The following is a 19667-nucleotide window of genomic DNA, read 5'->3' as shown; positions in this document are numbered from 1 at the left end:
GTATTTTTTTTGAGTTCTCCGTGGTGCATATTATGGAAATAAATGTAAACCTTGTCACCTACTGCAGTTGGGTGTAGCGGATTAAAACTCGATCGTCACGGTTTTACGCTATTGAAATTAAGTACCTACAAGTGAAAAGCGTAGGTACCTAATATTATGTATTAGTAGCTATTGGAGTTAATGGAAACAAATGTACATATTGTCTGCTTTTAGTTAATAAATAAAATAAAAGGATTTTGTGTATTAATTTGTATAATCTTCGGATAACATGAATTGCATAATTAAGACTAATTATTAATTACAATAATAAAATAAAATGTTTACAAAATTAAGTTGAATCAAGACTAGTACTACACCTTTGCTTGTGTTATCTAATCCACTTGCCATCAGTATTCATTCATCAAAAAATAAATTTTATCTCTTAAAAAATATCACATCTACTAAGTATCTCAATGCGTTGATGTATGTGTCTTACACTTTTACGATACTCGAACGAACTCGTAACGAATACTTTTTAGCTGTTGCTTAAAATAATTACAATGTTCCAAGATTCGTGAAAATTTCTTCTGTATTGATTTTTCTACGTTTTTGGAGAAAAAATAAGCTGACGTTGACATGTAAACATTATACCTAGTGACAGAACCCAATTTGACTTTTACAGTCAACTTGATGTGGCGGGCAACGTCGCAATCATAAGGGTGTTTTGTACTGGAGATTTCATTACAACTTTTTTAAACAGAAACGCAAATATATAAAAACCAAGCTGAATCCAGTAAACATTATACGACATTTTTAAATTCAAATGTGGTCAGGAATACGCTGTTAAAATTATTCGGTTTCCTCATGAACACCATTTATAACATATAAAAGACAAAGACAGAAATAAGTTAAAATTACATATTATAATAAATGGTTGTATGTTATATCGGGCCACTCAACTTGGCAATTGAAAAATAATATCTAAATGATGTCGTCAGTGTGTCCAGGGGGCCGATTTTTGAATTTCGACCACAAATTTCGTGTGTTTCGTTCAATAATATCTCAAGTGAGAGTGGTCAATACCACTAAATTCCCAATGTATATCGCTCGTATTTCGAAAATTAGCATTGTGCCGTTTTCCACCGATTTTCGAGTGACGAAATCGAGCGATCGAAATTCAAAAATCGCCCCCTATATTATAAAAGAGCATTGTAAAGAGCATTGGAAAGACCAAGAGCAGTAAGGGTCAAAACGGGACCCTATTACTAAGACTCCGCTGTCCGTCTGTCTGTCACCAGGCTGTATCTCATGAACCGTGATAGCGTGATAGCTATAATAACAAATACTAAAAACAGAATAAATAAATATTTAAGTGGAGCTCCCATACAACAAACGTGATTTTTGCCGTTTTTTGCGTAATGGTACGAAACCCTCGGTGGGAGAGTCCGACTCGCACTTGGCCGGTTTTTTTAACATGCGGGTCGCAACGTCTTGGAGGTCTTGAAGGCTCACAGTCTAAAATACAGCGGAGGAAAAAAAACGTTAGGCACGCTTGATGGTAAAAGCGGACACCTTAAATAATTCATCTAAATATGCATAAGTATGATAGCTTTCTTAAAAGCCGACGCCAGCAGACAAAATATTGAGTAAACGCCATCATTGCTTGCCATTAACTGAAACTAGGTCAAGAATACGTGCTTCCATTTAATTTAATATCCAGAAAATATCAGTTAAGGTTTTGTATATACAACAAGTGGAGGACCCGCGCGAAATCGCCTTTTTATACAAACGTAGCCTCATTTTCCTCTCTGGATATTAAACATTATTGAAAATATTTTGACACCATTAAATTTGTTGTATACCAACCACAGCTATGATAATTTTTAAATATTATAAGAGTTAGGAGCATTGAAAAATGTGTATGCAATCTGTTTTTTGCTCCTAGTATAGTTTTAGAGTAATCAAAAATTCGAAAAAAATCAAACGAGAGGGCATAGCTATGGTTAATATAGTTACCTACATCAAATTATGTAAAAATATTTTCCATAATGTCAATATTCAGAGAGGAAAATGGGGAGTACGTTTGTATGGAGAACCGGCCATCCCCTTTCCTCTTAATACTATTCACAACGACTTTTATTCAGTTTCTTGCGACCTTGACCAGCCAGACCGTCCACTTTGTTATTTAAAACTTAATTTGACGTAAGCTCAAAGTACAGTCTGAATCAGAAGATAGCATGAAATTTGCTCAATTCCGGTGCTTAATTTCAACTCGTGCGTGGTGTGAATACAGGGTTAAATTTTAATCACCAGCCATACTGCGTAGTGACTTTGTAGGTCATACTGAACAACTTTTATTATGGGACCAATGCCGGTCAGAGTATGACGTGATTAAAATTTCAGCCGTATTGCGATATTTGCGCCATAGACAATATCTGAATTAATTCCGTCACCATAGAGATTCCGGTGCTGAATTCCTGATAATTTCAGCTTATATGTGATGTGCCTAAGAGAGAGATGATATAAAACGAATGCGAGTGAGTGATGAGATGACGGGCGAGAGAGAGGTATGGAAGAAAAAGACATGCTGCGCCGACCCCAAATGAATGGGACAAGGCAAGCGAATGATGATGTGGTGTACCTAAGCCTAGCAAATATTTACATAATACATTCAACGAACTGGAATAACTATAGAAGCCTGACTAAAAATGACCACCGGGAATTGTTCCGTGAGCGACAACTGTACTGCACGCATGTTGACAACGTCATATACAGGGGCTTAAAAATCGCGAAAAAAAATTACCCTCCCATAGAAAATGGACCAGCCAAAATGTATGAAACAGCCAAATTTTTTTTCGCGATTTCGTGGTTGGTCCCATAATAAAAGTTGCTCAGTATAATCCCAAACCTCCCTAGCAACGGGAATGCACTTATTTTTTAGCCACCGTGTTTTAGCCGCGCAAGAGGTTTGATATATATCATTTTTTGCCAATCAAAACTTTTTTTTATTAATTACAACTTTTTTTACTGCTGGTATATTTTGCTGTGTCGTCGGAATGTTTTCAAAATTGCGAAATCTTCACAGTTTTGGAAACTTCTCCTGCTTTTTATGGAGATCGAAATTTTCCGTTCCCAAAATAAAAGTTTTCTTAATTTCCTATTCCTGAAATTTCCGATCTTATTCAATTTTTTTTCAAACATTCCTTATTTGTACAGTTACTGTGATACCTCTGCAAATATCTATTATGTTAGTAAATGATATCGTCTACCTACTCATTGGGCAACTCCGAGCCAAGTATCTTTTTTTTAACAGCATGTAACAAATCATTTTTAACGGGCAATGTTTCTTTCATCCATACTCTATTAGGTACTTTACATTCTAGTTTCGTCACAAATATGATGATTCCACATTTTACGATTGCACAAAACACGTTGTTGCGAAAGAGCATTCTGACCTCAGTTTTGTATATTTTCATAAATAATCAAATATTGTAAAAGCACCCACGTAAACATACTATTTTATGTTTGTTTACGTTAGCGGCCGAGAATTACATTTACGTACGACTGGGAGCCCAATTCAGATTTAACAACTTGTTACGATTTTGATCTTATTTTGATACGACCTTGAAGATCGCTCACGCTGATTGGTGCATGCGAAATGATGTGAAAGTCGTGCGTGAGATGCGCGCCAATCACCAAGACGAGCGTTAAGATCGTGTCAAAACCAAAAACCGTAACAAGTTATTAAATCCGAATTGTGCTCTAGTGTATGTAATTTTATAAGGCCAATAACTAAACGATTCTATTCTAAAACGACATATTTGCTGTTTAATTATTATAACTTATGACATTTTGGTGTTCAACGTAAAAACCCATACAGTTCCGGAAGATTAGTGCTATATAAACAAACAGTCTCGGATAACGTCTGTAAGTTCGTTATACATATTTAGCCGCATCAATATTGGAACTTTACTTAATGTAAAGATTTAAGTAGTTTCCTTTGCGCCATGTTTTACAACATATGACATATTTATTAAGGCCAATTCATATACATATAGAATTATAAGACAAGCGGCTATCGGTTCTTCAATCTTTTATCTCCATTTTTGTCTACCGGATTGTGAAAAAAATGAATACTTATTTATTTATGATTGTTTTAAACATTGTCTAAAAAAACACTTTTTTCGTATCTCGATTGCTGTGAAAGATCTTACTTATACGAAATCTACATATTTGGGTTCGTCTTAGACGTCTCTTAAAATTTGTCTGAGGTTTTAATTTTAAACTAATTAACACAAAAGTTATGGCCAGAAAACCAGTTTTTTGGCCTAAAATTGTTCAACTTTGATGCCAAATATTTCGAAAACAATGAACTTTGAAGTAAATATGGGATACTATATTGCTAAAATCCGTTGCTGTTAATATGATAAGCTACAAAAAACATTAGAAAACTAAGGGATTCAAATCGAAGGTCATTAGGGCATGGGATCCCCTTAATAAAAAGTCCCCATCGTCGGAGGTAACACTAATACTAATAAGATTTGGAGGTGTAAGGGCTCCTCAAATAGAAATTAAATACGTGTTTCGCGTTCCCGCCAGTTTTTGTTTTTCCCTGTATAAATAACCTAAGTAAAATGCTGTAAGTATATACATAGTTATATAGTTAACTGACTTGGTCACACAATAAAAAACACTAACACAGGAAAAGGCGTCAACCTTGACTTCGTAAACTTGTCTTCCAAACTAACTTCGGATTCACATTAGGGACATTTCCTACGAGATTCCTAAACAACTTCCCCTTTAGAAGTTTAGAAAGATCCGAAGTGACTCAGTGACACGTCACACCTATTCCCGTCTCGTTCTATAAAATCGGCACTAAAGCATCTTTGATCCAGACGTTACGACTAATTTGTTTACACTGCTATATGGCGCTTCGAATCGAAAAAAACATACTGGCGTAACCTTAATAAGAAGACAATAAGAGCTATATTCGATTGGAAAATTACGTTACCTACTTTTAAGAAGATTTAACAGGATATTTATAGGCCGTGGATCGTTGTAGTGATATATAGCGATAAACTGATCGAATTTTAGATCTCGAACGTTGAAAAGCGACTTGTGTTCAACTATTTAGTAGATCTTAATGACTGATTGACAGACAATTGACATTTTGAACAGAATTTGATACTTTATACATTGTGAAAGTAACTCTGTTTGTCTGTCCCTCTGTTGCCTCTTCAAGCTGAAACTGCTGAACCGATTTAAATGAACAAGTTTGGGAACAAATCAAATTATTTTATTAAATATTTAAATTTAGTATAGAGATAGTTCGAGGTCATAGGGTAGTTTTTATCAATCATCATCATCATTCCAAGTAGACGAAGTCGCGGGCAGAAGCTAATAATGCTTCTTTTCATAACTACTTTTGGTTTATGATTTTAATTATTTTAATATTAACGCAAATCAAACAATACTTTAATTTATTTCGTGATAAATTAATAGTCTGTGTGGACGTGACGTCTACATTTAGTTTTTTACAATAAAAACAGCTGTACAATATACATATACATATACATTCCTCAGCTATTTTTATAGTAATATATTTTTATTGTTACTACATAATGATACGGGTACTTGTAGATAAAAAAACCAATCCCAAACTTATTGCTAAATCCTTTATCGAAGTGTAGCGATCGACAGTGACATATTGGTTGTCTAGGTTTAATTAATTTATTTATTTATTATTAAATACTTACACTGAAATTAGTGAAACAATACCATGCCTACTCAAACCAAATCTCATTTCTGCCCCTACACAGCCATCAGAAAATTCATTCGATAATTTTTGTGATAGTCTAGTCAGTAAACGAGCAGTCGAGCCGCCTGATGGGAAGCGTTTATCGTCGCCCATGGACATAAAGCAACATCGTAGAAGCCACATATGTGTTGCCGACCCTTGAGAACCCCATGTCGTAGCGCAAAGGAAACCTCAGGAAACGTTCTGGGAAGAAACGAGCGCGTTGCCCTCTAATTCTTGGTGTGCCATGTATCTACGAATAAGAAGTGGGAATAAGTTTACCATCTACTGGTTTTCCAACAATTGTTATGACTGTTATATGCGTAGTGGGACATATTTAAGCTCATAATGAGCTTACATATTGCTGTCATTCTTAGTTTCAAACACTTCAATACCATATTAGCACGCATTCGAGCATTTATACAACTTCCATGCCGATGTTTACATTGTTATTTCTTATTTTTCTCTTTTAAGTACTTCTTGATCTTGATTTTCATTACAAATAGTTGCTTATAATAAATATAAATTATATTATTTCCCAGAATACCTACGTAAGATGATCAGCAGAATACATTAACGCCTAACCTAGTTGGTTGTGACCCTGCCTATGAAGCAGGAAATCCCAGGTTCGAATCTCGGTAAGGGCATTTATTTGTGTGTTTATCACGAGTATTTTTTCTTGAGTTATGGATGTTACCTAATGGATAGGATTTATCTATGTGTCGTAGTAAATATATCGTCGCCTAGTATCCTTAGTACAAACTTTACTTAGTTTGGGACTAGGTCGATATGTGTAAGATTGTCCCCAATTCCCAAATATTTATTTATGTACATTTAATTAAAAAACATATTTAACAATTAGGTACCTACATACTGACGTTACTGTTAGTCGTTACGTTAATAGAGGCAGAATAGGGACGAGTACTTAATCGAGTTAAGCTTCGACCGATTAAGTTATAGTTCGCCACTAGATTTGCGTAAGGAGCGGCATTATCGATCAGTAAACTCGCAAACCTAAGTGGATGCGTTTTAAGAGAGCTCGCACGCTCGAGCGGTACGTGTGGCGTCCATAGAAAACAAATTTAAACATATGTAGGGTTGGGTTTACTGCCTTTTTGCCGAAAATTGTAATGCCGAATTTCACTTACCAACTAACTTTTCGCAGAAATCTCATTTGGGCGAATTTCATTTCGCAACTTTACATAATCCAACCTAACCTAACCGAACCTAGTACGTCATTTTCATTTCCCAACTATGGGCTTGGGAAATGAAATGGTTGCGAAGTAAGGTTATGCCAACGATTGGTTTGTCAAATGAAACTTTGGCGAAAAGTTGGTTGCCAAGTGAAATTCGGCGAAATAAATTTCGCCAAAAAAGGGAGTACAGCGTAGGATTGTCATATGACAATGTCATTTTATGGAATACGAAGTTTGGAGTATGCTGACAAAAGTCCGGACATCATCCTAAAAATATTGTCTTTTCCTGAAATTCCATTAATTCCTACAACGGGGACGCAAACATCTCCTACCACGATAAAGTATAAAAGCGCCCATTAAATCCGTTATTTCAAAACTTTCGCGGGCCATTAAACCCTTACCACGCACGCACTAATATGCCAGTACGAGCGAGATGCATAGAAAGTAAGTTACACTCACGCTGTCTGTGTCAAATTCGTGGTATCGCTACAGTCCACAAGTTCAACACGTAACTTAGTTTCAATACCAATCTTCTTTTTGGCGTTGCCTGAGTTTTCCTTCCTTTTTAGGGTTCCGTACCTCAAAAGGAAAAAACGGAACCCTTATAGGATCACTCGTGCGTCTGTCTGTCTGTCCGTCTGTCACAGCCAATGAACCAATTAAGTTCAAATTTGGTATACATATATAAGTTTGTGACCCAAAGACGGACATGTAACGTAAACAAATGAATTTTAAACACGGGGGCCACTTTTGGGGTGTAAATGTGAAAATTAAAAAATAATGTTTTTCAAACTATATCGTGTTACATATCAAATGAAAGAGCTCATTGTGTGAATCTCAAATATATATTTTTTTACAATTTTAGGAGAAACAGTATAGAATTTATTTAAGAAAATATGCAATAAATGACCAATTTCAATTGCTTATAATATAAAAATTAATAAAATACTTGGAAAGTCAAATGCTCTAGTGCGGAAACGTATCATTTTCTGCACACTTTTTAGAACAACAATGACCCTCTTTCAGAGCATGAGAAATGAAAAATATTAACTAATTTCAAATTTATTTCTATTCAGCATCTCATGCCGCCCTGATCGACATGAATTGCGTAAAGACATTAGATAGACGGAGAGTATAATATATCCTCATTTAATGTTAATATGATTTTTTAAGGCATTTTTCATGACCCTTCAGATACAAAGGGTGATATTTTTGGCCGGCACTGTAGATATAGATCAGTCTGCTGTATGTGTTTTGATTGACTCAGAGTATGACGCTCTTTAGTGGGAGCGCACGCGCAGATATACGCGAATCGAAGTGATCCAAGATTTAGGCACGTTTTATATTTTAAAAGTGAATAATTGTGATTACAGAATTAAGTGAAATTCAGTGCAAATAAATATGATATGTAAAAGTAATATTGAGTGTAAAGTTTTTGTGCAAACCACATAGAAACAAATATTACATTTTCATTATACATATACCTATTTTAAATATTAGTATGTTGTTTAAATGAATTGTCATTTTATGATATGTTAAAATTTGTTTTAATCCTTAAAGTACCTAGGGCAAAACATAATAATATCAGAGTAAAAAATGGTTTAAATTTTAAATCTACGAATAAGAAAAATCATAAATAGCACATAAAAAACTTTACTTAAAACACCTAAGATCTCACCAAAACCGACAAAAACTGTTTAATTCGTATTTGTTAAAAAAAAATCAGCAAAATTTTCAAAATGAGTTAGCAAAACAAAATATATACCGAGGTAAAAAAACGTTGATATAAAAGTGTAAAAAAATGGGTTAATGTGCTAGCAAAAAAAAGCTAATAAATAATACCAAGATGAGACGACGGAAAAAAGAACATAAGGTGCGGGTGCGTTTCAACGTCAACTCTTTGGTAAGACTCAACAAAGAAAAGATTTTTTTAATACAGTTGCTCTAAAAGTGCTACTTTTCGTGGCTGTTTAGCGTGCGGAAAGTTGGTTTTCGCGAACTAGTGCTTTTTACTTTTCCAATTTTTTTAAATTTATACTTGTTCCAATTCATGACTACTTATTGATGAGTGTTTATATTAGTTTCCTTTAAACTTCGTAATCAACATAAAATTAAAAAAAATTATGCATATTTCATATTTTATTACTTACCTCTTCATCATTATAAGTATTATAACACGTTTATTTTTTAATGTTGAAAAACCGTTCTTAATAAGTTGTCTGAATGGAACGGAACGCCTGTCAAAGAAGAGGCGTATTTTCTTACTGCAAGAATGTTTTAAGTTTCCAAAGGCAACATTCGATATTTGATTTTATAAATATACGATACACAAATAATCGTAAATAACGATATTTTGGTAATAATAGTACAATGTTTTAATATTTACAATTGTTTCTGTCTTATAGAACATGCATTTGAAAAAAAAAACTCATTGAAGTGGGTTCAATAATAATAACAAAATCTATTCTAGTCGAATAAAAGCTAGAAAAACACCTCTTCATAATGTCAATGTCAGTGATGTCACAGAATTAATAATATAAAAAGTTTCGAATTCCATTTCTTAATCCTTGTTGCTTTTCTTATTTTTTCGCAACTGTATTAAAAAAGTCGTTCGATACACGTGCGGATATGTCATTCTTCACTCGTCCCGAGTCTTGCAACTCGCCTACGGCTCGTGGCAAGATATCTCGGTACTCGTGAGGTAATAACATACTTTCCGCACTAGCATCGAAATGTACTAAATTTTAAACGGTTTTATTTTTGTACTAAACAGACGTTTGTAACGAAACCACGACGACCACGACGTATGAAATAAAGGAACAATGGAGTTAGTTTTCCATTTTTCTTTTAATTTAACGATTAATGGCTGTCTTATTTATTTCTATTACTCAAAATATTGAACGAACCCGTAGCGTACCGTAGTTAAAAGAACTGATCTAAGTAGGCCTTACAGCCTATTTAAAAAAGGAAAAAAGAAAGACCTATGTATTTATACGCTTTCGATCCAATCTCAATTCAATTGTGACTTTTGTAATAAAACTACTTATGATAAAGACGTAGTTTAATATTTATAGCACAAAAAATACTACATAGACTACTAAGACCCGTAAGACCATCGAAAATATATGTTGCAAAATTTCCTTAGCGATAACTTTGCCTTACTATTGACCATTGCCTGTGTATATTTGTTTATCATTTGACCTACGTTCATTCAATATGTACTTTAGGTATGTCGAGTTTTGGGGGAAAGTCAGTCGGTCACCATCCCTTGAAGGTTCTACGTCGCGAAGTGTTAATTACTCTAGTCTTGTGAGTTGTTAAGTGGTATTGAAGTACCGGATCTTATGGGCAAATCTTTCTAAAATGCAAGTACTATACTCCTTCATTCATTATAAATCTCAGATTTGATTGTTTGAAACATAAAGGTAAAATATAAAAACACTTACAAAATAATACAAAAAATATATAAACACATTATATAAAACCTAACCTGGGATGCCGCCGGCAGTGGTGCAGGGCCCAAACTGTCGCTGGTTAGGGCCGCAGAGAGAGGAACAGACTATATAATAAGCCCCGTGTCCAAGATTACCGACTCTTGCATCTGACCCTTGATCCAGCCACCTAGCGAGGGTCTCTCTAAAGTGTCATATTCTGATATAGTATCAAAAGATATCCAAGTAGTGGGGTGGAACAACTTTTTGTTGTTATTCTGTCCAATCAGCCAGGAGACAATAATAACTAATAGGTTTGTAAAACACTTACACATTTATTTTATTTGTTTATTTATAAATACGAAAGTAACTCTGTCTGTTACCGTTTCACGTTTAAAACCGCTGAGAACCGATGATGAAATTTGATAGTTTAGCCCAAGGTTGGACATTGGGTAGGTTTCATCAATTACTAAGCGACTCGCCCCGGCTTCGCACGGGTAAACCTTAACAAATTATATACCTAAACCTTCCTCAAGAATCACTATATTCATAGGTGTTAACCGCATAAAAATGTTTTCAGTAGTTTTTGAGTTTATCGCGAACATACAGACAGACAGAAGCGGTGGAAGACTTTGTTTTATAAGATCATCACCATCATCTCACGGAGACGAAGTCACAGGCAGTAGCTAGTAGGCAATAATGGGATAGGATAGCAAGTAAAGTGAAGGAAAACTAGAGTGAAGAAAATTGAGTGATTAGTGAATCTAAATCCTAAAAGACATGGTGATTAACCGAAATTTTTTTTTCTAGTGTTTTGTGAATAGTAAATGACTACACATACCTACTACACATGCATGCATAGGAACAATACAGGTAAATATTGTATTATAAACTTATACAAGCGTACCTACCTAAAAATAAAATTATATTGTGACTAAAGAAGAGACGCTTTTCATACAGATTTTCGTACATTGGCTCGCCTGTTGCTATCTCTATTGCACTCGCATTATTATATTGCTGTCATGCTCGCACAGTGACATTGACGACCGGCATCATGGGAGGGACAGCGATATAATTATGCGAGTGCAATAGATACAGGCGGGTCAATGTACAAAAATATATATGGAAAGCGCCAAGCAAGCGCAAAGCAACTTTTCTATTGTACGTAATTAATTAGTACCTGCACGCTTCTCAGCAAAATTTACAAAATGAGTTAGCAAAACAAAAAAAACGTTGAAATGAAAGTGTGAAAAATGGGTTAATGTGCTAGCAAAAAGCTAATAAAATACCACGAGACGACGGAAAAAAGAACATAAGGTGCAGATGCGATTCAACGACAAGTCTTTGGTAAGACTCAACGAAGACAAAGATTATTTTTTGAACGGTTTTATTTTTTTACTAAACTGAGACGTTTGTAACGAAACCACGACGTATGAAATAAAGGAACAATGGTGCCTCTTGAGTTAGTTTTTCTATTCTCTTTTAATTTAACGATTATTAGCCGTCTTATTTATTTTTATTACTCAAAATATTGAATGATCCCGTAGCGTACCGTAGTTATTGAAAATAGACTAAACTGATTTAAACCCTAATTTTTTGTAACCTTTAAAAGAACTGATCTAAGTAAGCCTTACAACCTATTTAGACCGCAACCACTTTTTTAGAAAACATGGAATTCCGCAAGCGCAAAGCAACAATCTAAACTTAATTAATTACTTTTCTAATACTAAGTTTTTAACCTTGCACTTATACTTTGATCCGCGGCCTAGTAATAACATTGTCCATAATAAATTCTTAAGATATGAATGAAATCTATGTATTATCTTTATCATTGTGTTCTAAAACAATATAAGTGTATCGCGTGGGAAGACGTAGATTTAAGTTCTAGACTTCATCTGCTGTTCAGGAAATAAGCTAATTTTAGCTCCATTAATTTAGTTCAAAAGAAAGGTGGGAGGTGGGTACATTATATGTATACTTTCTAGCTTCCGTCTGAGACTTAATTGCTATTTATTTATTTATTTATTGAAAACACATTTACATGACATTACAGTATAAAACTAATGCGCCATGAAAGTTAATTACATTTAAATTACAACTAGTACTATGGTATATTTACAACACTAAATTACTACAGTTGAGCACCTATCATCCATCCTCTCACAAAACCTCAGACATTCACTGCACACACCATCGCCACGCAAACATATCGCAGTCAGTAGCTGATGTCAGGAGCGCATTCAATAGTGTGAGAGCACGAAGAAGTGACGAGTTCTTACGCGACACAGTACGAGCCGCCGGCACTGCCAATAAGTCGCGTCGGCGGGGCCTGAGAGCCATCCTGGGAACGTCAGGGACAAACAGTCGTACCAGGCGGCACACCAGCTCTGGGCAGTCTGACTCGCCACGCAGGACCCGTAAAGCCGTAGTCAATAAAGAAAAGTTTCGCCTGACCTCTAACGAGTTGTAACCGACGGTCCCTAACAAGAATTTGGTTGGGTACAGAAACGGGTAATACCCGTACATTTTCTTGTACAAGGATCTTAAAAAGGCTTTTTGAACTTTCTCGAGTAACAAGGCATACGTTGACTCGCGTGGGTGCCACACGACCGACGAGGCCTCCAACTTACTTCTAACCAAGGCGTTATAGACCAGTTTCAGTGCGAATGGCTCTTTAAAGTCACGCATGTGACGCATGTTGCGAATCAGAAAGCCCAGTCTTCGGTAGCAGTCCTTAGCAAGTGATGACAGGTGCTCGTGAAACGTGAGGCGCGTATCGAAGAAAACTCTAAGATCCTTAACCGAGGAGACACGAGTTATGGGCTCGGGTCCCAGCTCGTAATTCGCAATTATTGGATCACGCGCACGGCTAAAACTACAAACACAGCATTTGGCAGAGTTAAAAAGAAGTTTGTTTTGTATACTCCATCGGTAGACCAAGTTGATGTCCTCCTGCAATGACCTACAATCAGTTCTTTGCTCCACACCGTACACTAACTTCAGATCGTCAGCGTAAAGGAGACATTGAGATGACCTGAGAACCGACTGGAGGTCATTGATCATTATTCCGAACAGGAAAGGTCCTAATATGGAGCCCTGACTGACCCCAGATCGAGTGTGATAAGGGGCCGAGACGAAGCATCCATGTCGAACATATTGCTGCCAATCACGTAGATAGTTTGCGAAAAAAGACATCATCTTGGGAGTGAAGCCAATTTCATACAGCTTTTCCAGCAACACATCATTATCTACGCGATCGAATGCTTTCCTGAAATCGAAATAAACGACATCAACTTGGATGCCCTTATATGATACCAATTATTATTGCGATTATTGATGCCAGATATGATATCTACTAAAATAAGGAGATTTGTATTTACGGAACGATTAGGTTTAAAGCCATGTTGACCGTCACACAAAAATGGCCTCACTTGAGCTGATAGGGTCCGATGGAGTACGGATTCAAATAACTTAGCCGCCTCACTTCCAGTAAATTGTTTCCCATCAAAGGTAACACTGGCTACAAACCCACCCTTTGACTTGAGACTGTCAAGGTATTGCCAAAACGAGCGAGGATCTTCTTTTACCTTACGCTGGATCTGATCAAGGTAGCCATCGTAAGCAGACGCTATACGCTTCCTCACCGCAGACCTTAGTTTCGAGAATTCATTGTACACATCTCTGTTCTTAGTTTATATTAATGTACCTAAAGAAAAACTATCTTATGTCCTTCCTCGGGCCTCAAATTATCTCCATTCCAAATTTCATCTAAATAATAAATAAATTGCTACAATTAATTAAAATGCCGAGAAAGCTACATTTAATAATTTTAGTATCACAAAGTGAAACAACTTCCTGTCGATCTTAAACTGACGAAATGATATGACCTACATTACTTTTGGCTCGCCCGAATGTTGTCTATACTCGATGAAAGTCTGTTGTTACTCTAAATCATTCATCGAGATTGATTTATGTTCTATTCTCATTGTATTTCTGTTACTGTGAGTTTTGTCAATGTACATACCTAACTATGAGATTGTGAGTTTTAGTGGCGTCGACCGGTAGGGAATGTAAACCGGTTTTCATTTGTATGAATTTTCTGCTGGTTATTAACCGGTGTTCTCATACAATTAAAAACCGGTTTAAGTTCAATACAAATACAAATGCTCTTTATTGCACACCTCATTACAGAAAACAATACAAAGAATACAGAAAAGAAGAGGTTAAACGTTAAACAACAGGCGGTCAACAGTACATTTCCTACTTGTCTGACGAAATTGTGAGGACGACAAGAGCTATATAATACCTCATTATTTAATATTATCATTATCACGTATCTACATTTATTATTTTTTCTGAAGTTTCAATTGCGACGTAACACGACGTAGACAGTTTTATTAAAACACCTGTTGTGTGATGTGTGGAGAAATTTAAGTCAATATACGTATATCTCTGCAGGAAGACGCCAGTTGCCCAGCACGGCTACCACGAGTTGGCACTTGACGTTTACTTTAACGAGTGCGTAAACTCGATCGCAGTCCATCTCGCTCGCACTGATTTCATTAGGTATCTTATGGCTCGGTCCAGTCGAATACAAGAGTGTGTAGGTGTGTTTGTATGTCCATTGAAATTGGCTCTATAATCTCTCCACGTGAGTCTATCTAATAACTTCCATTAAATGTAGCTCCCTCGGGACTTCTTGTTGAACCATTAATTTGATAATTTAAATGGTATGCTAAAATAACCTGCCTTGAGAGCATTCGTACTATATTCAGCGGAAACTATAACTTATACGGTGAACATATACATTTTGTATTGGAATTAATATGTTTAAATCTATCGAGTTTTCTACACATACATACTGAATAATATGTTAGCGGTTCTACAGTTATTTGTTTACCTTGAAAGCTGTGCTCAAAACATCGGAATTTAAAGAAAACAAATTAATTTGTGGTAAAACCGCTATGATCATGTTATTTAGTATACTTACTAAATATAAAAGTAAGTTGGGTAATCCTACGTTATTTATAGATTACCATTTTATTTACGCGTTGAAAACAAATAGATCTGTCACAACTTTGGAAACAAATCAAATTATTTTATTAAATATTTTTGATGTGTTTTTTTAAATAGTCAAACTACTAAATAAATCACCACTAATACCTTTTCACCACTGGAGGGCTTCGTCACTTTTTCTTTGGTATACCTGTATGTCATCTATTTCAGTTTATAAATAGATCTGAATTATTTCTATGTAGTCATACTACACCTTTTTTTTTTTTTTTTTTTTTTTTTTTTTTTTTTGTCGGAGTGGGAATGCACTTACGCACGGTGTGTGGGACTCGCCGCTCCTTTTCCCTCTCTTGGCGAGAGGGGGGGAGAACTGGCCCTACCCACTAAACCCACTCCGGCGTATCAACCTCTTGGCCGTTCGTGAGGGCGCAGTGGGATCGATAACATTCCACCACGGCGCCCTCCGGCATCCCCGGCTTGTCGCCAGAGTACCCTCACAATGGAGGGGGGATCAGAAACGCTTGGTCCCCCCCAGACGTACAATGCAGGTTCGACACCCGCTGGCCCTCCTAGGGCTCGAGGCGAGCATATGCTCTCAGCCTTCGACCCTGCCGCCTGCGTCGGAGAGGAAGCGCGTCAGCAGCCGCTTCTCGCTCCCTCTCCGCCTCCTCCTTCTGTGACATGACCTCCTCGCAGAAGGAGGCCAAGTCATACTACACCTACACACACATTAGCCCCATTTCATTTGCACGGAACGCCAGCTAATCCCGGCGCGGCAAAATTAAAAAAAAAACCGGCCAAGTGCGAGTCGGACTCGCGCACGAAGGGTTCCGTACCATTACAAATTTCAACTGTCTAGCTATCACGGTTCATGAGATACAGCCTGGTGACAGACGGACAGACGGACAGCGGAGTCTTAGTAATAGGGTCCCGTTTTTACCCTTTGGGTACGGAACCCTAAAAAGACCATATACAGGGGTTTCAGCGCCACATACAAGTTTATATCGTGCGGCGTCAAGACCCTAAGGCCCGTGGCATCCGTCCGCACTTCAAAGGATAACGGAGGTCACCGGCGAGCGTAGAGCTGTACCTACATACATAGTATACATAAAACCAGTAGCCTTACCACAATTCCCTCAGCGCCCTCAGCAGTGTCAAACTGAGATATATTTGCTGACGTCTGCGTAACTTACCGTCTATGCATCTCGCTCGTACTGAGACAGTGGCTGAGTGCGAGCGAGTAGATTACGCTGGTAGCTAGGAGATGTACTATTATATACTGTATAATGACTGCATACTATTGTACTAATATTTGGCCTCTGTGTACTTTATGAAATACGAAACATTATTTGAACACATATAATAATCACATTTACAATCGACCCGATAAATATATTCGCGATAGACCCAATAGCGAATTTATTTTGTTACCTTTATTTACCGACGTTTCGACACTTTCGACACAGGTTTCACTGGTCGTGGTCGCGGCTAACTGACGTCCCAGCAAAATGTCAAAACAGAGATTTGTGTGACTACCCCACGAAAAGTGCATTTAAAGTTTGGGGTAGACATCACATTTTCAAACCACCCTGGTTTTGGTTTGAAAATGTGATGTCTACCCCAAACTTTAAGTGAAACCTGTGTCGAAACGTCGGTAAATAAAGGTAACAAAATAAATTCGCGATATACCCGATTGTAAATGTGATTTAATACGCTAAAATACTTTATTACTATAACTGAAACTAAAATAAGCAAAAAATATGTTAGAAATATATAAATACGTAGGTACTTTATTTTTTCTGTGTGTACCTACTTTATTTTTTGATTATTTAAACCGCCAGATACTATATTAAAATGATATAAATAATAATATTTCAGCCTATGTACGTCCCACTGCTGGGCACAGGCCTCCTCTCATGCACGACTCTCTCTATTATATTGAGCTATATAGTCCCCACGCTAGCCCAATGCGGGTTTGGGCTACATACACCTTTGAATTTCTTCGCGGATGTATGCAGGTTTCCTCACGGTGAAGGAAAATACTATATTACTCAAAAAAATCTGGCAACCCCATTGGTACGGGAGGCCGATTGCGTTTGAACAAATTAATACGGTTTCCATCTCATTTACGAACTTTAGTCGTGTCATCAATCATTTCGCGCACCAATAAGTACCTATCCTATAGCCAGATCCGTGAGCCGCCAACGCTGATTAGTGCTCACGTTCAACGTCATCTGCCAGACGCGTGAGCCGCGAACGCTGATTGGTTCTCACGAACAAGGTCGTGTCAAAATAAGATGAATTTTATATGAAATCGTTAAAAGACAATCCGCTTCCTGGCAGCTTCGTCGTTCAACGTATTAGTATTGCGATACAGCCGTGACATGCTGCCAGCATCTACGGAACCATGCAGCGGGGAGATAGTTTGTATTACTTTATTTATTTTAACAATAGTTTTTATTTCAATTCTATAAGCTCACAATACAACTACACAACTCTTTCCTTTTTCTGTGATAAGTTTAAATTGTGAATGTGGATTTGGCTACTTTTGAAACATCGTGTCTCTCTCGAATGTGACACTGTGACAATTTACTTTCTTCATAATCAAAGTGTTGTCATAGGTAACAAAAAGTAATTGTGTGATTTCATGAAACCACGATGCAAGTAAAACTTTTTTTTTCGGACTATAGATTTAACTGAAAATATTTAGAAAATTATTCGATTTAGGGTTGTTAAGGGGTTGTTTTTAATCTTAACTTAATAAATATTCTCTTTAATTATCATATAAAAGCTCGCCCAACGCCAATTAGCCCATTGAAATCGTACTCAAAAAGGGGGGTTGCCTTGCGTAAAATCGGGCAGTTCTGTTCTTGTTTTTATGTTCTATGTGATGAAGTGGTTATGGCAAATCCGAGTTTTCGACCGCGGAAACCCGACGAGTCATTGTCAAATTTTTGAAAAACCTCTAAATTTTCTGACTTTTTTTAGTTTCTGCCAATTTTTACCAACAAGGACTTATTTTACGGTCGAACCCTTTGTGCGCGAGTCCAACTCACAATTGGCCGGTTTTTTGTAAATTACAATATTTATTTCGTATGTCGCATTTCATTTTACAAACCCTTATATTAATTTGTTCACTCACCTCAGCAACTTGGAACAGTTGTATCTAAAGAACTATCAGGTCCTAATAAACCAAATTGGTCTCGTTCTGTTGCGAATGATGTGTACTTTAATAACGTATGTGGAGTTGTGACGTAAAATGGGTCCATAGTTGACCACATTGACGAAACATAAAAAAAAAAATTTTTTTTTAATTTTTGAACAGCTGTATCTTACAAACTATTCGGTGTATTGCCTTCTCACTTTAACATACTTTGTTGATAATTTAGTCTTCTTTAAAGTGTTCATAGTGACATTTGCCGTAAAATAGGTCCTTGTTGGTAAAAAAATGGCAGAAACTAAAAAGTCTTAAAATTTAGAGGTCATTTCAAAAAATTGATAATGACCCGTCAGGTTTCCGAGGTCGAAAACTCGGATTTGCCATAACCACTTCATGACATAGAACATAAAAAAAAGAACAGAGGTGCCCGATTTCATGCAATGCAAAATGTACCATTTCAATGGACTAAATCAGGCCAATGAAATCAGCTACTCAACATGGTGCTGTAATTCATTATTAATATCGCTTACATAATACGCGAGTCAAGGGCTATAGAAACCGGTATAAGCAAGCTCACCGATTACGCATAGGTTGTTACGGATCTCACGGTCATGTTACACTGGCGAATTCGAGATGTCAACACGCTTGCGAGTAGTCAACCGTTGGGACGTTGACCGTGCCGTTCGAAAACAAAAAGTCGTATGTGAATGTACAAAAAAAAAATTCTAGTACAATCGGATTAGGTCTAACCTCGAAATCCTCCCAAAGTTATGAAATTTGGTATGTATGTTAATTAAAGGTCTCTTTTTCATGTCCACACTATTTGACATTTGGGGACCTCGAGGAATCGCAGCCATCTTGGAAAATGTGTACCATCCTGGAGAAATTTGCGTTTTACTCTAAATATACGTTCTCTATGAAAATATGGTGTAAGGCAACATTATAGCTTATTAAATTCTACACAAAAAAGTTCTAGATATATTTGCGGAAAAAATACATCTTGTTATAGAAAATAATAGCTGAATCCGATTTAGCGCTTATACACTTTCAGGGGATATTCTCTTAATAGGAAACTTGTACGAATACGAATT

The 19667-nt window shown here is 36.5% G+C and overlaps 1 protein-coding gene across 2 annotated transcripts in view; it reads left to right on the top strand.

The window, feature by feature from the left end:
* Positions 1–19667, top strand: part of LOC134747249 (transient receptor potential protein) — a 60748-nt gene that overhangs the window by 4416 nt on the left and 36665 nt on the right. Inside the window, exon 1 of one of the 2 annotated variants that reach the window (XM_063681857.1) lies at positions 8804–8875. The exons of the other annotated variant lie outside the window; for it this stretch is intronic. Within the exon in view, the coding sequence (XP_063537927.1) occupies positions 8819–8875 (57 nt within the window). The 5' untranslated portion in view covers positions 8804–8818. Of the gene's footprint in view, positions 1–8803; positions 8876–19667 lie in introns of those variants that run through there. 2 annotated transcript variants of the gene reach the window in all.

This window comes from Cydia strobilella, chromosome 14 (assembly GCF_947568885.1).
Source record: "Cydia strobilella chromosome 14, ilCydStro3.1, whole genome shotgun sequence".
NCBI lineage: Eukaryota > Metazoa > Arthropoda > Insecta > Lepidoptera > Tortricidae > Cydia > Cydia strobilella.
The sequence above is the reverse complement of the archived record's forward strand: the minus strand, read 5'-3'. Positions and strand labels throughout refer to the sequence as shown.